Below are 18,372 nucleotides of genomic sequence, written 5' to 3'. Positions count from 1 at the left end.
TTCCAACTCCAAACTGAGTCCTGACTGATTGGTAGCAGTCAGACATTGCAAGTTTCCACAGTGCAATTACCACTCACTTCTCCACTGTCAGTGCAGATCTCATTTTGGTGTTGCTGCGCAGGAGGGTCGGGGTGAGTTTGGCACAAAGATCCAAGAACATCTGAAAGTTCTGCAGTCACTGCTCATCTTCCCAAACCTGATGTGATCCCACCCATCAGTGCTTCTTTCTCCGGCCCACCTCCAGCTCCATCATCAATGCCATCAACAACTTTGAATTGTTTCTTTCTATGTCCCAGAGCAATCTAGCCTCCAAGAAATTGTCATGTTCCCTGCAGCTCCTCTGGCGGCTCTGCAAATACTGCAGGATCAGGCATGCCATTCTCACAACACTCGTCACAACAGTGCAGAGCTGTGCAGGATCCATGCTTCTGACACAGATAGTGGACAGCGAGGAGGGATGCACAGGTTTGTGGGGATTTTGAAAAGAGGCATACAACATTATGGGATGCAGATGAAATTATGGGCTGGAGAACACTGCATTATGGGACGTTGAAATCGTGTTCCTAATCACCCCTGCGTGACTCGTTTTGCATCAATACAAGCGCTGCTAGTGAGAACACGCACCGCCGACAAAATGAGCGTAGTGAGGACACATAAAAACGATACAATTACTGCAGCGGCTGTATGCTGATGTAACTTAGGTCAACATAATTTTGTCGCATAGACATGGATCTTAGTCTGCGCAACAGCACCACTTGCCTAGGAAACCTCCTGCTGCCTCGTGGTGTCAGACTCCCTAGGCTTCCAGCCTGCCCTTGATCCTGTCCCTGTTCCGGCTCCAGCCTTGCCCGGGATTTGTTCCAGCCTGATCCAGTCTTCTCTGTGCCCTTTTCTGACTCTGCTCCAGACATGTTCCTGACCCGCTCTAACCCTGTACCCACCTCCTGACCCCCTTCGACTGACTCCAACCTGGCTTCAACCTTTGGCCTGCTTCTGGTATCTGACTGTGATCCTGACTGAACTCATCTATGGACTCTGATCTTGGTTCTAACCCACCGCCTGTCCCCGGACCTTAGTTTGAGCACTGCCCTGTCCCGACTCTATGTCCAGCTTCGACTACTGCTCCAACCACCAGGCTTGACCTCTTAGAACCCAGAGCCTGACACATTCACTTATTCAGCCTGGTAGAGCCCTTCAGAAGCCACGCACTAGGACTTCTAGATAGTGCATTCCATAAATACCATGCAACCCTGCCTCTAATATTCCTCCTGTTCTACAAGATTGAGTTCCTGTGAAAAATATGCAGAAGAAGTTCTTAAGGGCTAAGACTTTACATTATATAGTGCATTTCCTAAGCCGCCCCAAGTTAACATTTCATCAACAGGGTACAGTTCACCATTTTACCTATCAATGGTCTCTGGAATTTCTGGAGCATAATCCCAGGTGATTTCTTCCGCAGCAATGAAATATTCCCAGTCCTTAATCATACGCTGTTCCTTAAAGGAGAATTTCTTATTGAACACGTCTTTCCCGGCATGTTCTTCTATGTTGAGGTAACCGTGCATTCCAGCTGGTTGAATAGAGACACAGTACAATGGTTACTGTTATTCCTATGAACAGTGCATTCCTACAGCCCATCAGCTCAGGATGCATGAAAACATTCACTGATTGACCTGAGTCTATTCCGGTTTAAAAAGAAGAAGAAAAGAAAAGAAGAGTGCAGGCATTAAGGGTGGTATTTTCAAAGGGGCTTGTGGGAGTCAATGAGAGCTCAGCAACTAACTCGCATAGCCTCCTTTGAAAATACCAGCCTAACTGACAGCAAGAACTTCCCCTTTTCTGTTAAATGAGCCCTCCAACCTTTACAAGAGGGAATCCACTGATCTATTACAACAGAGATCTCTTCACTCTAGGGGGAAACTAACATCCACTGTTAAAGATGAGCAGAAAAGATTTTTTGCTCACTGAACTGCAAAAGTTTTCTGTTTCTCCTGAAAAAGCTGGTCAATCTCGAGGTTTTTTATAATGAGGCTCATCTGAGCACCTCCCAAAGAGTTAAAAGCTAAGAGTTAGATTCATTGTTGCCCTGTAGCCCCTTTGCAGCAGTAGTCCTAATGAACCCCATCTTTAAAAGCAGCAAAGAGTCCTGTGGCATCTTATAAACTAACAGACGTATAGGACCATGAGCTTTCGTGGGTGAATACCCACTTCTTCGGATGCATGTCCACTACATGCATCCGAAAAAGTGGGTATTCATCCATGAAAGCTCATGCTCCTATACGTCTGTTAGTCTAATAAGGTGCCACGGGACTCTTTGCTGCTTTTACAGATCCAGACTAACACGGCTACCCCTTTGATACTTGAGCCACATCTTGCGACCCTAATTCAAACAAAATGCCCTGTTTCCACTGATTTCCTAGGATGATCCCAAATGCGTTAGCCACCGTTTTTGATAAAGTTAGCAGCACTTTCGGAGATAAGGAGGAAGAGACAAGAATGACACTCTCTGTAACTGCACAACTGCCTTCTGAACAAGATGTTCCCTTGCCTTGCAGATGCTTCTGGACAAGAGAAGATATCAGCCACCTTCCTTTCTGGCTCACAGTCATGTTTGCTGTGGTCGATGCACCTCCCACAAGGTTGACAGTCGAGACCTTGCGACGATTTTGTTCCAGGACTTGCCCATTGAAATGGATGGAGAAAATCTCTGGCTTGGAACTCATTCCTATCAAATGCCAGCTAATGTTATCGTATGTGCAAGCTCCTAGGTCTGAAACAGAACAGCAGGGTTCAGAATACAGCTGAATCATCCCAGAATTACAGAATGTTTAATTAATTCCCACTGGTAGGTCAAAAGTGAATACCCCTCTGCTCTTTCAATAAAGTCTCTGATATCTTGATGGCCATGTCTAGGATGGATACTGTATAGGCCATGGGTGGGATTTTCAAAAGTACTTAAGTGGATTAGGAGTCTAAATCCCATTGAAAGTCAATGGGAGTTGGGTGCCTAACTCACTTAAGTGCTTTTGAAAAACCTCACTCCTTATCCAGCAGGTGGCAAGAAGAGATTTAATTCTCTCTCTGCACGAACTGCAACGCTCTTGGGAGCCATGTGCTCTCGGCACCAAGGTCAGACTGCAGGGGAAAGCGGTGGTGGTTGGGAGTGCACACATGCTCCCTTGTGGAACCAGATGCTCATCGTACGGTCACACACGAGGCTGTGCCACGCTACTTCTTCTGTTTGCTTTCTGCAGCTGACTAGGGTATGCTGCAGTGAGGAATAATACAGTTTGTGGACTCTGGCTGGACGCCATGAGTACGTACAGTACCTGGCAATGTCCCATTAGCGTAACCATTAATCGTGTACAGGAGAGAGGTTGATTTTTGCCAGCTTTTGCTTTCATCGAACACAGCAAACATCAACACATATTCTCTGTCAAACAGCTTCTGTGTCCCATCTTCCTTCAGGCTTCCTGTGGGAGGAAACAAGAGGTATCAGATGAAGGCAAAAATAAAAACAGCTCACATCAACTAAAAGGCATCCAGATCTATTCCATGAGCTTGCTGCACGTGTGAGCGGCACCTGGCCACATAGGACGTTTTTTCAAAATGTGTTTGAGGTGAATTTAGTTCTGGGGAAAGGTGCTGGACTGGCAGCTTTGGAGACTGAGGGCCTCTAGCATCCACAGAACAGGTTCAGCACAGGGAGCATCAGTACATGCTCCCTCTAAACTACTCCAGTAACGTGCCACAGGGACTATCTCTGACCGCGAGAGAGGAGATCTATCTTGAGGTCCTATTCAGTCCTTGGCTTCTCTTCTGGGACTACCAGATTAATACCAGGTATAGTTGAGTTTCTGCCAATGTGGACAGCTGCCCCCTTGGTACTGGACTGAGACCCCCAAATCATTTCACACAGACAAGCAAGCAGCCTTCACATGGTAAGGATTTTTGGTCATCACTGCCATGGGCAGATACTGCAGTGATGAGTATTATAAGAACCTAAATAGAAGAGAATAGGACTGGTGACCTAGAGGTGAGATGCATTTATTTTTTATACACATATGTATTGCCATCCCACCCAAACCTAGTGTCATCTCATTGTTTCATCCGTGAGATTAGAGATGTCAGAAATGCAAACTTGGTTTTAATATATTGCTAGTTTATTAATTGACTTGTGTCGCCCAGGCAGTGCTTAATTTGTAACAAAAGAGGTGCTGGGGCTCAAGCAATTTTGTTACTTTTATAACTGATGTGGCAAGCCCAGAGGTGCCAGGGCTATGAACTGCTCAGCCCAGAGGTGCCGGGGCTGTGAACTGCTCAGCCCAGAGGTGCCGGGGCTCAGTTCTGGCAGACATTAAGCACTGAACACAGGACTAAGACAGATATCAATGAATTTAGAGAAGCTTGACACAAGGAAAGAAAATAAATATTTCCAAAATACTCATATACACAATCACATCAGCTACATCATCAGGACAGGGAGCATTTTTAATATGGCAAAACAAAGTGTTTTTTCCTAGCCTTGTTCTTGGAAACAGTTAAACAACTTTGGCTACAACTTTCCAAAAGAATTCAATCTGAGGCAGACACCTGGAATGGTAAATTCCAGCCTGAACAGTTGAAGTTTGACAATGTTATAAGCAATTGACGCTGGGGGTCTCAAAATGGGAAGTGTCAGGCAACTTTAATATAAGGCGGTGTTACCAGCCCTGCCTACAATAGAATTATTCAAGAAACTAGTGTGCATTACAGCTAGTCCAGAACACTGTAACCCTAAGGCCTAAAATAAAGACACAGGAAACAAAAATCAATTTCCTCTAAACTGCCTGCACAGAAACACGAGAAGGAAAGAGGAAAATGAAATGCCTTCTCACATTATGATACAATCTTCAAACTTGATTTTTATGTTTTTTAGTTTTTATCGTTACCATAAAAGAAAACAACACTATCAGAATGTGCGAGGCCACTGAAACAGTAGACCAGCTGACATTTTATAGCTTTTGTCTACCCAAAGCATTTTGGTTACCTTTTTTACATATAAGCAATGCTCCAATCAGACCGGAGTTAAAGTCCATCACCATGTTCTCATGTGAGTAATAGATATAGGTGAGACAGGGTGGGTCGGCTTCTTTAGGCCCAATTTCCGCAGTGATCTCCCACGTGTATTTATACACCAGGCCTGGAAGCACAGCATCATCCAGTTTTTCAAAAGAAGATGTTCTGTCAGCGTACAGGGAACCTGCGTAGGTAGAAGTCGAGAGAGGGAGGTAGAGGTGGCATTGAGGGAGAGGTTGATGAACGTGTGCACAGGGTTTTTACGATCATTGCTCCCGATCCTCACTGGTGTCCCTGAGAGCAGAATCAAGACCAGTACTCTGTTTCATTTACCCAGGCTGATGTGGTGGGGGAGCATAGTACAACTGTTCAGCTTCTCCATGGTTGGATTCAGGAGCGATCTAGAAGGTACTAGCTGCCCAATTCGCCAGCTCTCCACTGATCCTGGTCCAGCCTCCCTCCATAACACTGGCCCAGTAGGAGCTACTGCAGCCTTATGACTTTTGCACATTACAAATCTGAATGGTGATAACATTGCATTTATGTATTTAATTTGTTTGCATTATCTACAGCCAATAAAAATTTTGACTTAACAAGAAGGCTTCATGGAGGTTATCAAAATTCTAGCTGCAAATACAATCAGAAATCAGTGAAATATCAACCTGAACCATCATCAAACGGAACTGGAGATTTTCAGTGACATGTGATAGTTCCTCAACACAGGGCTCGGCTCTGCTCCCACTCAGCTGAGAGCAAAACTCCTCTTGGGCCCATAATATGAACAAGGCATTAAACAAAACCTCAGCGAGCTCTCCTGACAAACTGATTAATAGCAAAGAACAAGATGATCTAGAACGGGTGTGTGGGGGGGGAGGAATCTTGGACGTTTTTGCAAAAAATGTATTCACACAATTTGAAATTTCAACAAATTTTAAAATCTGGAAAAAATCCCAACCGCCTTGAGAGCTGCTGAAAAGGGAGAACATTTTTCCAGATATTGTTTCGAGATTCAAAACATTTCAACCACCTCTGACATCAACCCTAATGCAATTAAATATTTGCAAGCTGACAGCCCACTTGAAGTCATTGACACCAGTGCATAGGGAGTGTAAAATGCTACCATTCTGATGTGGAAGTGCTTTACATTCACTTTGCACTGGTGAAAATGAGACACAAAATGCAAATTGGGCACATATTAAGTAATAAATAACCCATTACCAATGGTGGCAAATGCCTTGAACTCTAAAGCCTTGGAACTGAAATAATACAAATACATTTTCTTTAACACATACATTTAAACATTTACTGTATGGGAGGATAGTTCCCAATCTTTAGGATACGGTGCTTTCTGAAAACACTGTAGGTATCTGGAGTAAACAGCATGTGTGGAGGCAGGACAATGTCGTGCAGTTCATTTAGTGCACAAACAGCCACAGACTGGATTCAAAGGTCACATAACATCAGTCTTAGGGGGATTTTCTGAGCATTTCCTCCCTCACCACTCTATTTTCTACCCCCTTGTTGCATTTTCAGCTCTATGCAATCAAGCTGATTGAGTGCCAGTTAGAAGAAGTTAACATCAAATTGGATTCCATCCTTAATTTTATTAATGGATGTCGGTAAATCATTTGGCAGGATAGAGTGGCAGTGTCTTAAACTGATAGCTTTACTCAAGTGTGATTTGGTCTCTATGGCATTCTAGGAAACCAGCAGGATATATTAGTACCACGCCTCTAAGAGCTGACAGCCAAAGGCCAGATCTTGCAAGAAGCTGAGCACCTACTGGGAGATACCAAGTACCCTTTATGTCATAGTCCCTGGGTAGACTACCCCTTCCGAGACCCTGTTCCTGTCCCCCGACTGCATCTCTTTCAAGTGACAGGGCTGTGTCTCCATTTCTTTTTGGGGTGAGATCCCCTGATCCAACCACTCCTCGATTTGGTCTCTGGATCACACCTCCCTGGTTGCCAACCATGATATCTAGCAAGCCCAATGGCGTGGCACCTGCAAGAGTTTCTCCTTGGGAGCCTGTGATCAGTGGTGGTACGCAGTGACACAGAAGCAGCCTCTTTAAAACAAAAGTATGATTTGTTTGCCAAAAGGTGCACAGCACTCAGAGATGGATTGAAAATAAGAGACCTATACACATACTGTCTTACCTACACTAGGCATTCCCCTCAAGCCCCTAGGTAGCCTTGGAGCCCATGTTTTCTTGGGGACCAAATTACATCCTGCTTGCTGCCCCTGACTCTCTTCTGGATACATCTGCATTGGAGCAGCACAGCTGTGGTGCTGCTGCGGTACTGCTGAAGTGTAACGCTTTCTTATTGACACGTGGGGATTTCCATTAAGATTGTTAGTCCACCCTTCTGAGAGGCAGTAACTAGGTCGACGGATTAATTTTTCCATTGCCCTAGCTGCATCTACAGCGGGGATTAGGTTGATCTAACTGTTTGTACAGAGTGTGAAATTTTTCACAGCCCTGAGCGAGGTAGCTAGCTCGAACTAAATTTTAGGCGTAGACCAGGCCAGTCAGTTTGTGTCAGCCTGCAGCAGCTAACAATAGGGTTACCATTCGTCCGGATTTACCCGGACATGTCCTCCTTTTGTGTGCTAAAAATAGCGTCCGGGGGGAATTTGTGAAGCACTCACAATGTCCGGGATTTCTCCCTCCCCCGGCTGGGAGGGCTGCAGGAAAGTCCCGGGCTGGACTCCGGAGCAGCTTCCTCCTCCCACCCCCCCTCCCTGCATTCTGAGCCGGCCGGCAGCTCCTCCTGCAGCCCGCTCCGGCAACCCTGTGCAGGGCCAGGGACCGGGTTTTGTGTTGTGCAGGGGAGCTCAGCCATGTGTCCGGCTGGCACAGAGCCCAACACCCTGTTCTGAGCAGCAGGGTAAGGGGGGGCAGGGGACAGCAGTGGGGAGAGGGATCGGAGCAGTCAGGGGACAGGGAGCAGAGGGGTTTAGATGGGCTGGGAGTTCTGGGGGGGAGCTGTCAGGGGGCAGGAGTGGGGAGAGGGATCGGAGCAGTCAGGGGACAGGGAGCAGAGGGGTTTAGATGGATCGGGAGTTCTGGGGGGGGCTGTCAGGGGGCAGGAGTGGGGAGAGGGATCGGAGCAGTCAGGGGACAGGGAGCAGAGGGGTTTAGATGGGTTGGGAGTTCTGGGGGGGGCTGTCGGGGGCAGGAGTGCGGAGAGGGATCGGAGCAGTCAGGGGACAGGGAGCAGAGGGGTTTAGATGGATCGGGAGTTCTGGGGGGGGCTGTCAGGGGGCAGGAGTGGGGAGATGGATCGGAGCAGTCAGGGGACAGGGAGCAGAGGGGTTTAGATGGGTTGGGAGTTCTGGGGGGGGGGGCTGTCGGGGGCAGGAGTGCGGAGAGGGATCGGAGCAGTCAGGGGACAGGGAGCAGAGGGGTTTAGATGGGTTGGGAGTTCTGGGGGGGGGCTGTCAGGGGGTGGGGAGTGGTTGGATGGGGCGTGGGAGTCCCAGGGGTCTGTCTGGGGGTGGGGGTGTGGATAAGGGTTGGGGCAGTCAGGGGACAAGAGGCAAGGAGGCTTAGATACGGAGTGGAGTCCCGGGGGGCAGTTAGGGGCAGGGGTCCCAGGAGGGGGCAGTCAGGGGACAAGGAACGGGGGGAGGGTTGGGGGTTCTGGGGGGGCGGGAAGTGGGAGGGGCAGGGGCGGGGCTAGGGCGGGGCTCCTCCCGTCCTCTTTTTTGCTTGTTGAAATATGGTAACCCTAGCTAACAACTTCCCTCCTCCCTTTCTTCAGGGTGGGTATTTTAACTGACCAGTTACTTTTGTTCTCCAGGTTCTCAGCTTTGGGCAAAACAGCTATGTCACCAGCATAAGTGAAGAGTCATTCAGCAGTATACACATCTCAGACAACAGGGCTGTCACATGGTTGATGTAATAATAGAGGAAGTTGGGCCACAAAATGTAGATTCAGATCCAAAGATCAAAAGGTTGATGGTGTCCATACCCAGGACTTGGTTTTAGGCCCTTCTCGATCTAAGATTATATAGTCTTGAGTAGAAAAAAAGAACAGATGGCATTTTACAGCACATACCTTCCGACAGTTTGTTGTAAGCTATGCCTTGTGGGTGAATGCTCAGCGGTTTGTTGGCCATGTTCTTAAAGTGAACTACTAAAGTGTCTCCCACTTCAGCCCGCAGAGTTGGTCCCAGAAGTCCTGCAGAAATTCAGTATTAAAAATAAAAAGCGATAATGAGCATCAAATGGTGCATCTTATTGAAAGAGAAAGTCACCTTCTCCTGAGTGGGAGAGTGAACTCCTGTTAAAGGACAAGCGGCACAAAATAAATCAGAGGATTTAATGCCAGTGCAATGAGGATTAATCCTATCCAGTGATTTAGCTGTGAAATACCTGGATGGTAGAAAGGCCCTCAAGAATCTAACAGATGTGGCCCAATGTAAATAAGGCCGTGAATTATATATTCAGCAAAGGACACTGAAATTCATAGGAAAATTCTGCACATGAAGCAAGAAGGCTGTTTCCTGGCTATGGAAAGTTTAGTGAACAGACAGCTTAAAGGTTGGGGAAGGGTTTTCTCCCCTTACAAATTAGTCACCAGTACTAGCATAGTTTTAGGAAAGCAGACCGAAGTCTTAGGGAGTGTTTAATGTGATATCCAGAGCAACAGCCTTTACAACACAAGGTTTGTCTCCACTGCAGTGGGATATGCAGTTGCAGCTCGGCAAGGCATTCCCATGCTAGCCCTTGAGCTTCGGTCCTGGGCCCCAGCAAGGCTAATGTCAGCCCATGGCGACCCCATTACAACAGGGTCATCACCCACTTTGGGGTCCCAACCCAGTTTAAGGACCGCTGATCTAGTCTCACCTCCTGTACAACACAGGCCATAGAACTTCTCCAAAATAATTCCTAGAGCAGATCTTTCAGAAAGCACACAATCTTGATTTAAAAATGGCCAGTGATGGAGAACCCAGCACAACCTTTGGTAAATTGTTCCAATGGCTAATTACTCTCACTGTCAAAAACGTACACCTTATTTCCAGTCTGAATTTGTCTAGCTGCAACTTCCAACCATTGGATCTTGTTATAACTTTCTCTGCTAGATTGAAGAGCCCATTATTAAATATTTGTACCCTATGAAGATATTTATAAACTGTAATTAAGTGACCCCTTAACCTTCTCGTCGTTACGCTAAATAGACAGACTCTGAGAACTCAATCACTCTACAGCATGTTTTCTAACCCTGTAGTCATTCTTGTGGCTCTTCTTTGACCCCTCTCCAATTTAATCAATACGGATAACAGAGGACAATATTTTTAAGGATTGGGCTTTTGGCTCCTGTGCTATAGAGAATTCTCTATTTGCTTGGCTTGCAGTACATGCTAGTGATGGGTATACAAATATAGGCACATTTTCCTGCACGTAGAAGAAACTGGCTTTGAAAGTTATTTTCTGCTTACCTGAGAAAGTATCTCTTGGTTTTGCTGTCTGAAAATCTGCTTCATACTCTCGATAGGCAATTTTCTTAAACACAGGCTCTGATTTGTCTAATCTGCAATAGGAAGTATTAAAAAAATAAATTAAATGTAAAGCTTCTTAGCTATGCAGTGTGGTCCAGTGGAGTGGGCACTAGAGTGGGCCTCTAATGGCTTCTATTCCTGGCTCTGTCATTTGGGTAAATCATTTCATCTGTTTCCCCTCCCACCCTGTGTCCATTTAGCGGGTAAGTTCTTTGGACAGGGACTCTCTTATTACATCTTTATTCAGCACTTAGCACAATGGAGCCCCGATTGCAGCTGGGGCTTCTAGACACTATTGTGATACAGTTTAATAATAAGTTTGTTAATAATGTAACAAACCACGTTTTGCTATGCTGTAGCTCCTTTTGGCTCTACTGTGAGGTTGGTATTAGTTTCCTCGCTTCACAGTTGGGGAAATAGGAACCCAGAGAGCTGAAGTGACCTGCCCAAAGTCACACAGGATGTGTATTGCAGAGCTGGGAGCAGAATCTGGATCCCCCATCCCTGTGCTTCAGTTTCAAGATCACCTGCAATGATCTCAGCACAATCATTCAGCATGGCAATTATCATCTGTAACTGCCGTGACTTTTAGGTAAAATAGAAAATGTGATTCGTTCCCCTTTGAAAGAGCAAACTGGTCTCTTATAAGGCAGCCCAGGGCTCAAGACCATTCAGGAAACTGCTTCTTGGGAAATGTGGCAACTGTCTTTACCTTTTGATTCATAAAAGTATATGATCAAATGGATCCCATGCTAGGTGCTGTAGAAGAAACCCAAGCAGGCAAAAGGAAGAGAGCATGTGGCGATTGGACAATGGGTGTTGAGCAGAAATGAAGGTTGGAGGGGCAGAGCAGCTACATTTTGTGTCATGCATCCCTAGCTGATCAGTAGCTACCAAGAAATCTACCAGAGTGGGGGTGCAGCAACAACTCCCCCTCAAAGTCTCCTATCTTCCTTTCAGGAAAAGACGGTTACTCACCGTTGTAACTGTTGTTCTTCGAGATGTGTTGCTCATATCCATTCCATTAGGTGTGCGCGCGCCGCGTGCACGATCGTCGGAGAATTTTCTACCCTAGCAACACCTGCGGGTCGGCTGTGGAGCCCCCTAGAGTGGCGCCTTCATGGCGCTGAATATATACCCCAGCCGACCCGGCGCCCCCTCAGTTCCTTCTTGCCGGCTACTCCGACAGTGGGGAAGGGGGGCGGGTTTGGAATGGATATGAGCAACACATCTCGAAGAACAACAGTTACAACGGTGAGTAACCGTCTTTTCTTCTTCGAGTGCTTGCTCATATCCATTCCATTAGGTGACTCCCAAGCCCAACTTAGGTGGTGGGGTCGGAGTGAGACATTGCTGTGTGCAAAACCGCTGATCCGAATGCAGCATCGTCCCTGGACTGCTGCACTAGTGCATAGTGAGCTGTAAATGTGTGGACTGATGACCAAACCGCAGCTCTACAAATGTCCTGGATCGGAACTTGCGCCAGGAAAGCCGTCGAGGAAGCTTGAGCCCTCGTGGAGTGAGCGGTGAGGTGCGGTGCTGAGACACCTGCCAGGTCATAGCAAGTCCGGATGCAAGACGTAATCCAGGAGGATAGGCGTTGTGAGGAGACCGGTAAGCCTTTCATTCGGTCGGCCACTGCAACGAAGAGTTGCGTCGTCTTTCTAAAGTGCCTTGTGCGGTCAATATAGAAAGCCAGGGCCCTGCGTACGTCCAGAGAATGCAAACGTTGATCCTGGCGAGTAGCATGTGGTTTAGGATGAAAGACCGGGAGAAATATATCCTGATTGATATGAAATGGAGAAACCACCTTAGGGAGAAAGGCAGGATGTGGACGAAGCTGCACTTTATCCTTATGGAAAACTGTGTAAGGGGGCTCGGATGTAAGCGCCCTGAGTTCAGAAACGCGCCTCGCTGAAGTGAAGGCTACGAGGAAGGCTGTCTTCCAGGATAGGTACAGAAGTGAACAGGTGGCCAGTGGCTCGAATGGAGGACCTGTGAGCTTGGAGAGAACCAGGTTGAGGTCCCACGTCGGAACGGGCTGACGTTGTTGTGGGTACATCCGGTCCAAGCCCTTGAGGAATCTAACGACCATCGGATTAGAGAATACCGAGGACGCGAGCTCCCCTGGGTGAAAGGCTGATATAGCGGCCAAGTGAACTCTAATTGAAGATATCGCCAACCCCTGCTGTTTTAGGGAGAGGAGATATTCCAATATGAGAGGAATAGGTGCCTGTAACGGGGACGTGGCTCGTTGTTCGCACCAACAGGAGAACCGCTTCCACTTGGCCAAGTACGTGGCTCGTGTTGAGGGCTTCCTACTGCTCAACAGAATCTGTTGGACCGAGAGTGAGCATTGTTGCTCTGCCTGGGTGAACCATGGAGCAGCCACGCCGTGAGGTGAAGAGATTGCAGGTCGGGGTGACGCAGCCGGCCGTGGTCCTGAGAGATGAGATCTGGACATAATGGAAGCGGGATCGGTGTCTGAACCGAGAGTTCCAACAGTGTGGTGTACCAATGTTGTCTCGGCCACGCTGGAGCGACCAGAATTACCTGTGCCTGGTCTCTGCGCAATTTGAGCAGTACCTTGTGGACCAGAGGAAATGGAGGGAAGGCATAAAACAGGTGGTCTTTCCAGGGAAGGAGAAACGCATCCGAGAGGGAGCCCGGAGCTCGACCTTGCAGGGAGCAGAACACGTGGCACTTCCTGTTGTCTCGAGATGCAAACAGGTCTATCTGGGGAAATCCCCACTTCTGGAAGACGGAATGTATGATGTCCGGACGGATAGACCACTCGTGCGTCTGAAAGGACCTGCTGAGTCGGTCCGCTAAAGTGTTCTGGACTCCAGGGAGGAACGATGCCGTGAGATGGATTGAGTGGGCGATGCAGAAGTCCCACAGGCGAATGGCCTCTTGGCATAGAATTGACGAACGTGCTCCTCCTTGCTTGTTGATGTAAAACATGGCCGTGGTGTTGTCGATGAGAACTAACACACAGCGGCCACGTAGGAGATTGAGAAATGCCTGGCACGCCAGGCGCACCGCCATCAGTTCCCGAACATTGATGTGCAGGGCTAGCTGGGGTGCAGTCCACAGGCCCTGGGTATGGTGTTCGTTGAGATGGGCGCCCCAACCCAGAGATGAAGCGTCTGTGACCAGGTGCAGGGAGGGTTGTGGGGCGTGAAATGGCATCCCCTCGCAAACCACATTGTGATCTAGCCACCAGGTGAGGGAGGTCAGGACCGAGTTCGGGACCGTGACCACCATGTTCAGGCTGTCCCGATGTGGGCGGTATATCGATGACACCCAGGTCTGGAGTGGGCGAAGCCGAAGTCTGGCATGCCTGGTTACGTACGTGCAGGAAGCCATGTGACCCAGTAGGGTGAGGCACGACCTCACCGTGGTAGTTGGGAAGGCCCTGAGCCCTTGAATAAGGCTCGTGATGGTACAAAAGCGGTTGTCTGGCAGGATGGCTTGTGCACGTCTGGAGTCTAGGACTGCGCCGATGAATTCTATCCTCTGGGTAGGTTCTAAAGTGGATTTGTCCTTGTTGAGTAGGATGCCCAACTCGTTGAATGTGTGCACTATTATGTGGACGTGAGCTCGAACTTGCTCTTTGGTGCGACCGCGTACCAGCCAGTCGTCTAGGTACGGGAACACCTGTATCCCTTGCCGACGAAGGTATGCTGCCACGACAGCCATACATTTCGTGAACACTCTTGGGGCCGAGGATAGGCCGAAGGGAAGGACTGCAAATTGATAGTGCACCCTGCTTACCACGAATCGCAGGAAGCGCCTGTGAGGCGGGTAAATTGCAATATGAAAGTATGCGTCTTTCATGTCGAGGGCGGCGAACCAGTCTCCAGGATCGAGGGAAGGGATAATGGCCCCCAAAGAGACCATGCGGAACTTCAACTTTACTACGAATTTGTTGAGTCCGCGCAAGTCCAAGATGGGTCGCAGACCCCCTTTGGACTTGGGGATCAGGAAGTAGCGGGAATAAAATCCCCTGCCCCTTAACTCTAAAGGAACCTCCTCTATGGCCCCCGTCAATAGGAGCGTGGAAACCTCCTGTATAAGAAGTTGCTCGTGAGAAGGGTCCCTGAAGAGGGACGGGGAGGGGGGGTGGGAGGGGGGGAATGAAGAAAACTGGATAGCGTATCCTCTCTCTACCGTGCGAAGGACCCAACGGTCCGAGGTTATAAGGGACCAAGCACGGTGGAAATGGGAAAGGCGATCCCGAAAGGAGGGGGCTGGATCCTGGGGGATGACTGGGGCGCCGTCCTCGACCGCACCTTCAAAAGTTCTGCCTGGGGCCTGAAGGTGGCCTTGGTGGCCCCTGGTTCTGACCGGGTTGAGGGCCAGTCCACCTTCTCCTACCACCTCGCCCCCGCCTTCTGGCAGAGTCCTGTCTCTGACGAGGCGGAGGGGGGTAGAAAAGTTGAGGCTGGGGCCTAAATGGTCTGCGCTGGGGACCCGCAACATGCATCCCCAGGGAGCGCATGATTGTTCTCGAGTCCTTGAGGCTCTGCAGACGAGAGTCCGTCTTGTCCGAGAACAATCCATGTCCCTCAAAGGGCAGATCCTGTAGGGTTTGCTGCAGCTCCGGAGGCAAACCCGAAACCTGAAGCCAGGAGATCCTCCGCATAGCGATACCTGAAGCCAGGGTTCTCGCAGCCGAGTCCGCTATGTCCAAGGAGGCCTGCAAGGAGGTCCGAGCCACCTTCTTACCCTCCTCTACCAAGGCCCCAAACTCCTCCCTGGAGTCTTGGGGAACCAATTCCTTGAACTTCCCCATAGAGTTCCAGGAATTAAAGTTATAGCGGCTCAGGAGCGCCTGCTGGTTAGCCGCTCTAAGTTGCAGCCCTCTGGCTGAATAAACTTTACGGCCAAACAAATCGAGGCGCTTAGCCTCCTTCGATTTGGGCGCTGCGGCCTGTTGACCGTGGCGCTCCCTTGCATTCACTGATGACACCACCAGTGAACACGGCTGGGGATGGGTATACAAGTACTCATAGTCCTTTGAGGGGACAAAGTACTTTCTTTCCACCCCTCTCGCTGTGGGTGGGATAGAGGCAGGAGTTTGCCATATCGTAGTGGCGTTAGCCTGGATCGTGCGGATCGGGGCAACGCCACTCTGGATGGGGCATCCGCAGAGAGGATGTTCACAATGGGGTCTTGCACCTCCACTATCTCCTCTGCCTGAAGGTCCATATTACGTGCCACCCTACGTAATAGGTCCTGGTGTGCCCGGAGATCTATCGGGGGTGGACCTGTGCTTGTTGTGCCCGCCACTGCCTCATCTGGGGAAGATGAGGAAGATGCCTCAGGTGGCAAGGGATCCAAGGGCGGGGCCTGGTCCAATGAGCCTTGGAGCGGAGCATCACCTGCCCCTGGGTCCAGGACGTCAGGTGGTGTGGGCACGGAAGCCTCCATGCCCCCTGGAGGAGGGCGAGAGATGGTGGACTCTGGGGCCCTTCGCTCAGAGTGCACCGAGCGAGAGGCTGATGGTGGTGGAGCCCCTTGCGCTTGGTGGTACGCCCACGGGGTCCAAAACGACCAGTGCGAAGGTCCCTGAGCGGGATCCTCCGCTATCTCCTGCCAGTGGCCCATGTCCGGATCATCGGCCTGTCCCTGAGGGGGGTATGCCGATCTCGATGCCCCATCGGAGGAGCGGGACACTGATCTAGATGGCCATGGCGGTGCCGACCGCGCCGAGACGAGCTCCGGAAGGTACGGTGCCGTACGGTGCCGGTCCGGAGATGAACGGTCCCTGTGCGGTGCCGGCGAACGGTGCCGAGATCGGGATCGGTGCCGATGACCGCGACGGTGCCGAGAGTCCGACCTGGACCTGGAAGGTGATCTTGAGTAGGCCCGGTGCCGGGAGCGGCCTCTCGACGTCGAGCGTCGATCGTATCGGTGCCGAGAACTACGTCTCGATGTCGATCGGTGCCGACGATCATAGTGGTGCCGAGACGTAGAGCGGTGCCGCGACGATGATCTTGGCCGCGAGTACGACCGGTGCCGAGGTGATATCCGGCGCCGGGACTGCGAGCGGCGTGGGGACCTGCTTCGGGACCTGGACCGGTGCCATGGTTCCAGCCCCTGCGATGGAGGGCGCATCAAGGCAGGTTTCCCCCTGGATTGGACCGGACGAGTCAACGGTGCCGACGGTGCCGGTGGTTGGGGCGGTGCCGGCTCCGTGAGAGCGATCAAGTCTCTCGCCGTCGCGAAGGTCTCTGGGGTCGACGGGAGGCACTGTATCACCGCCGGTCTCGGTGGAGACCCTGTCTGCACCGGACTCAACGGCCTCGGAGCCGGAGTCGACGGTGCTGGAGGCACCTGTTTTCGGTGCTCCACAGGCGGACGCGGCTCTACCCCCGGCACCGGGGGAGCCGGCGTCTTCGGCACGGCAGTCCCCGTCTTATGGGATTTTTTATGTCCCGGGGATGATGAACGGCGCCGAGGCACTTGCTGTGAGTGCGGTGCCGACGGGGTCCGGTGCCGTGGAGGCTTGTCCGACGTGGTCGGAATGGTCGGTGCCGCCGGGGCACTGCGCACCGAGGCGCTAGGTGCCGGGGCTTGACGCGCCGATGGAGCGTCCGGGCTAAGTGCCGCCTCCATAAGGAGTTGCCGAAGCCGAAAGTCCCACTCCTTCTTGGTCCTCGGTCTGAAGGCCTTACAGATCTTGCACTTATCTGTCTGATGGGACTCCCCCAGGCACTTCAGACATGAGTCGTGCGGGTCACTCATTGGCATAGGCTTAGCGCAGGACGCGCACTGTTTGAAGCCGGGAGCCTTGGGCATGAGCCCGGCCACGCGCCGGGGAAAAAGGGGGAGACAACCCCCTTAATCCCCTTTAACTATATAACAACTATTAACAAAGTGAATAAACAACTATCTAACTATATACAACTAGAACTATAACTATAACTGTGAATAAACGGAATAAGCTAGGGAGAGTGGAGAACAGCTACGCCGCGCTCCACAGTTCCAACGACCGTCAGGGGAGGTAAGAAGGAACTGAGGGGGCGCCGGGTCGGCTGGGGTATATATTCAGCGCCATGAAGGCGCCACTCTAAGGGGCTCCACAGCCGACCCGCCGGTGTTGCTAGGGTAGAAAATTCTCCAACGATCGTGCACGCGGCGCGCGCACACCTAATGGAATGGATATGAGCAAGCACTCGAAGAAGAACGTAAGGCACGGGCTTGGTAGGGGGAAGCTGATGGCAGCGCACAGACAGGGAGGCAGGACAGCTGGATGAAGGGGAGGTCAGCCCATCGTGATGGCGCAGGATCCAGCCTGAGTTCAGAGCAGCTCTGCTGCCCTGCAAGGCTGTGGATTACCCTAAATCACTCTCCCAGCAAGGAAAGAATCAGGCAGAAATGCCACAGGTTTCTACTCCCTGGGGAGCAGAGTTGGGCCCCTTGAGTTAACAGGAATTTTGTTATTGACTTCAGCAAGAGACGGCTCTGATCTATGGAGCTCACTGTGGAGTCTTCCCTGCAACAGTTTATCCTCACAAAGGTGATATGTGACCTCCTGTAATGATATTAGATGGAACATGCCAGATCGACCCTGGGGCATAGGAAGAAGGAAGTTATTACAAAAGGAATAGAATCATTAGAAAAACCTGACATTTTTTCATGAAAATATTTAATTGAAATTTCAAAAATCGGAAATGTTTCTGCCAGGATTAGCAATAACATACAGCCAGAAATAATCATTGACCAGCATGTGTAAACAGAGCCAAACCTCTAGCCAGCTTGGTTTCTATACAGAGCTGTGTGGGAGACATCCACGTA

The 18,372-nt window shown here is 50.2% G+C and overlaps 1 protein-coding gene across 1 annotated transcript in view; it reads right to left on the bottom strand.

The window, feature by feature from the left end:
• LOC101941765 (coagulation factor V-like) overlaps window positions 1–18,372 on the bottom strand; it is a 65,711-nt gene that overhangs the window by 45,375 nt on the left and 1,964 nt on the right. The window contains exons 2-7 of the mRNA XM_065573709.1: window positions 10,507–10,598; window positions 9,123–9,245; window positions 5,030–5,242; window positions 3,330–3,473; window positions 2,549–2,770; window positions 1,405–1,570 (exon numbers count right to left, since the gene is read on the bottom strand). Coding sequence (XP_065429781.1) covers window positions 1,405–1,570; window positions 2,549–2,770; window positions 3,330–3,473; window positions 5,030–5,242; window positions 9,123–9,245; window positions 10,507–10,598 — 960 coding nt within the window. The remainder of the gene's footprint in view (window positions 1–1,404; window positions 1,571–2,548; window positions 2,771–3,329; window positions 3,474–5,029; window positions 5,243–9,122; window positions 9,246–10,506; window positions 10,599–18,372) is intronic.

This window comes from Chrysemys picta, chromosome 1, assembly GCF_011386835.1.
Source record: "Chrysemys picta bellii isolate R12L10 chromosome 1, ASM1138683v2, whole genome shotgun sequence".
NCBI classification, from domain to species: Eukaryota; Metazoa; Chordata; order Testudines; family Emydidae; genus Chrysemys; species Chrysemys picta.
The sequence above is the reverse complement of the archived record's forward strand: the minus strand, read 5'-3'. Positions and strand labels throughout refer to the sequence as shown.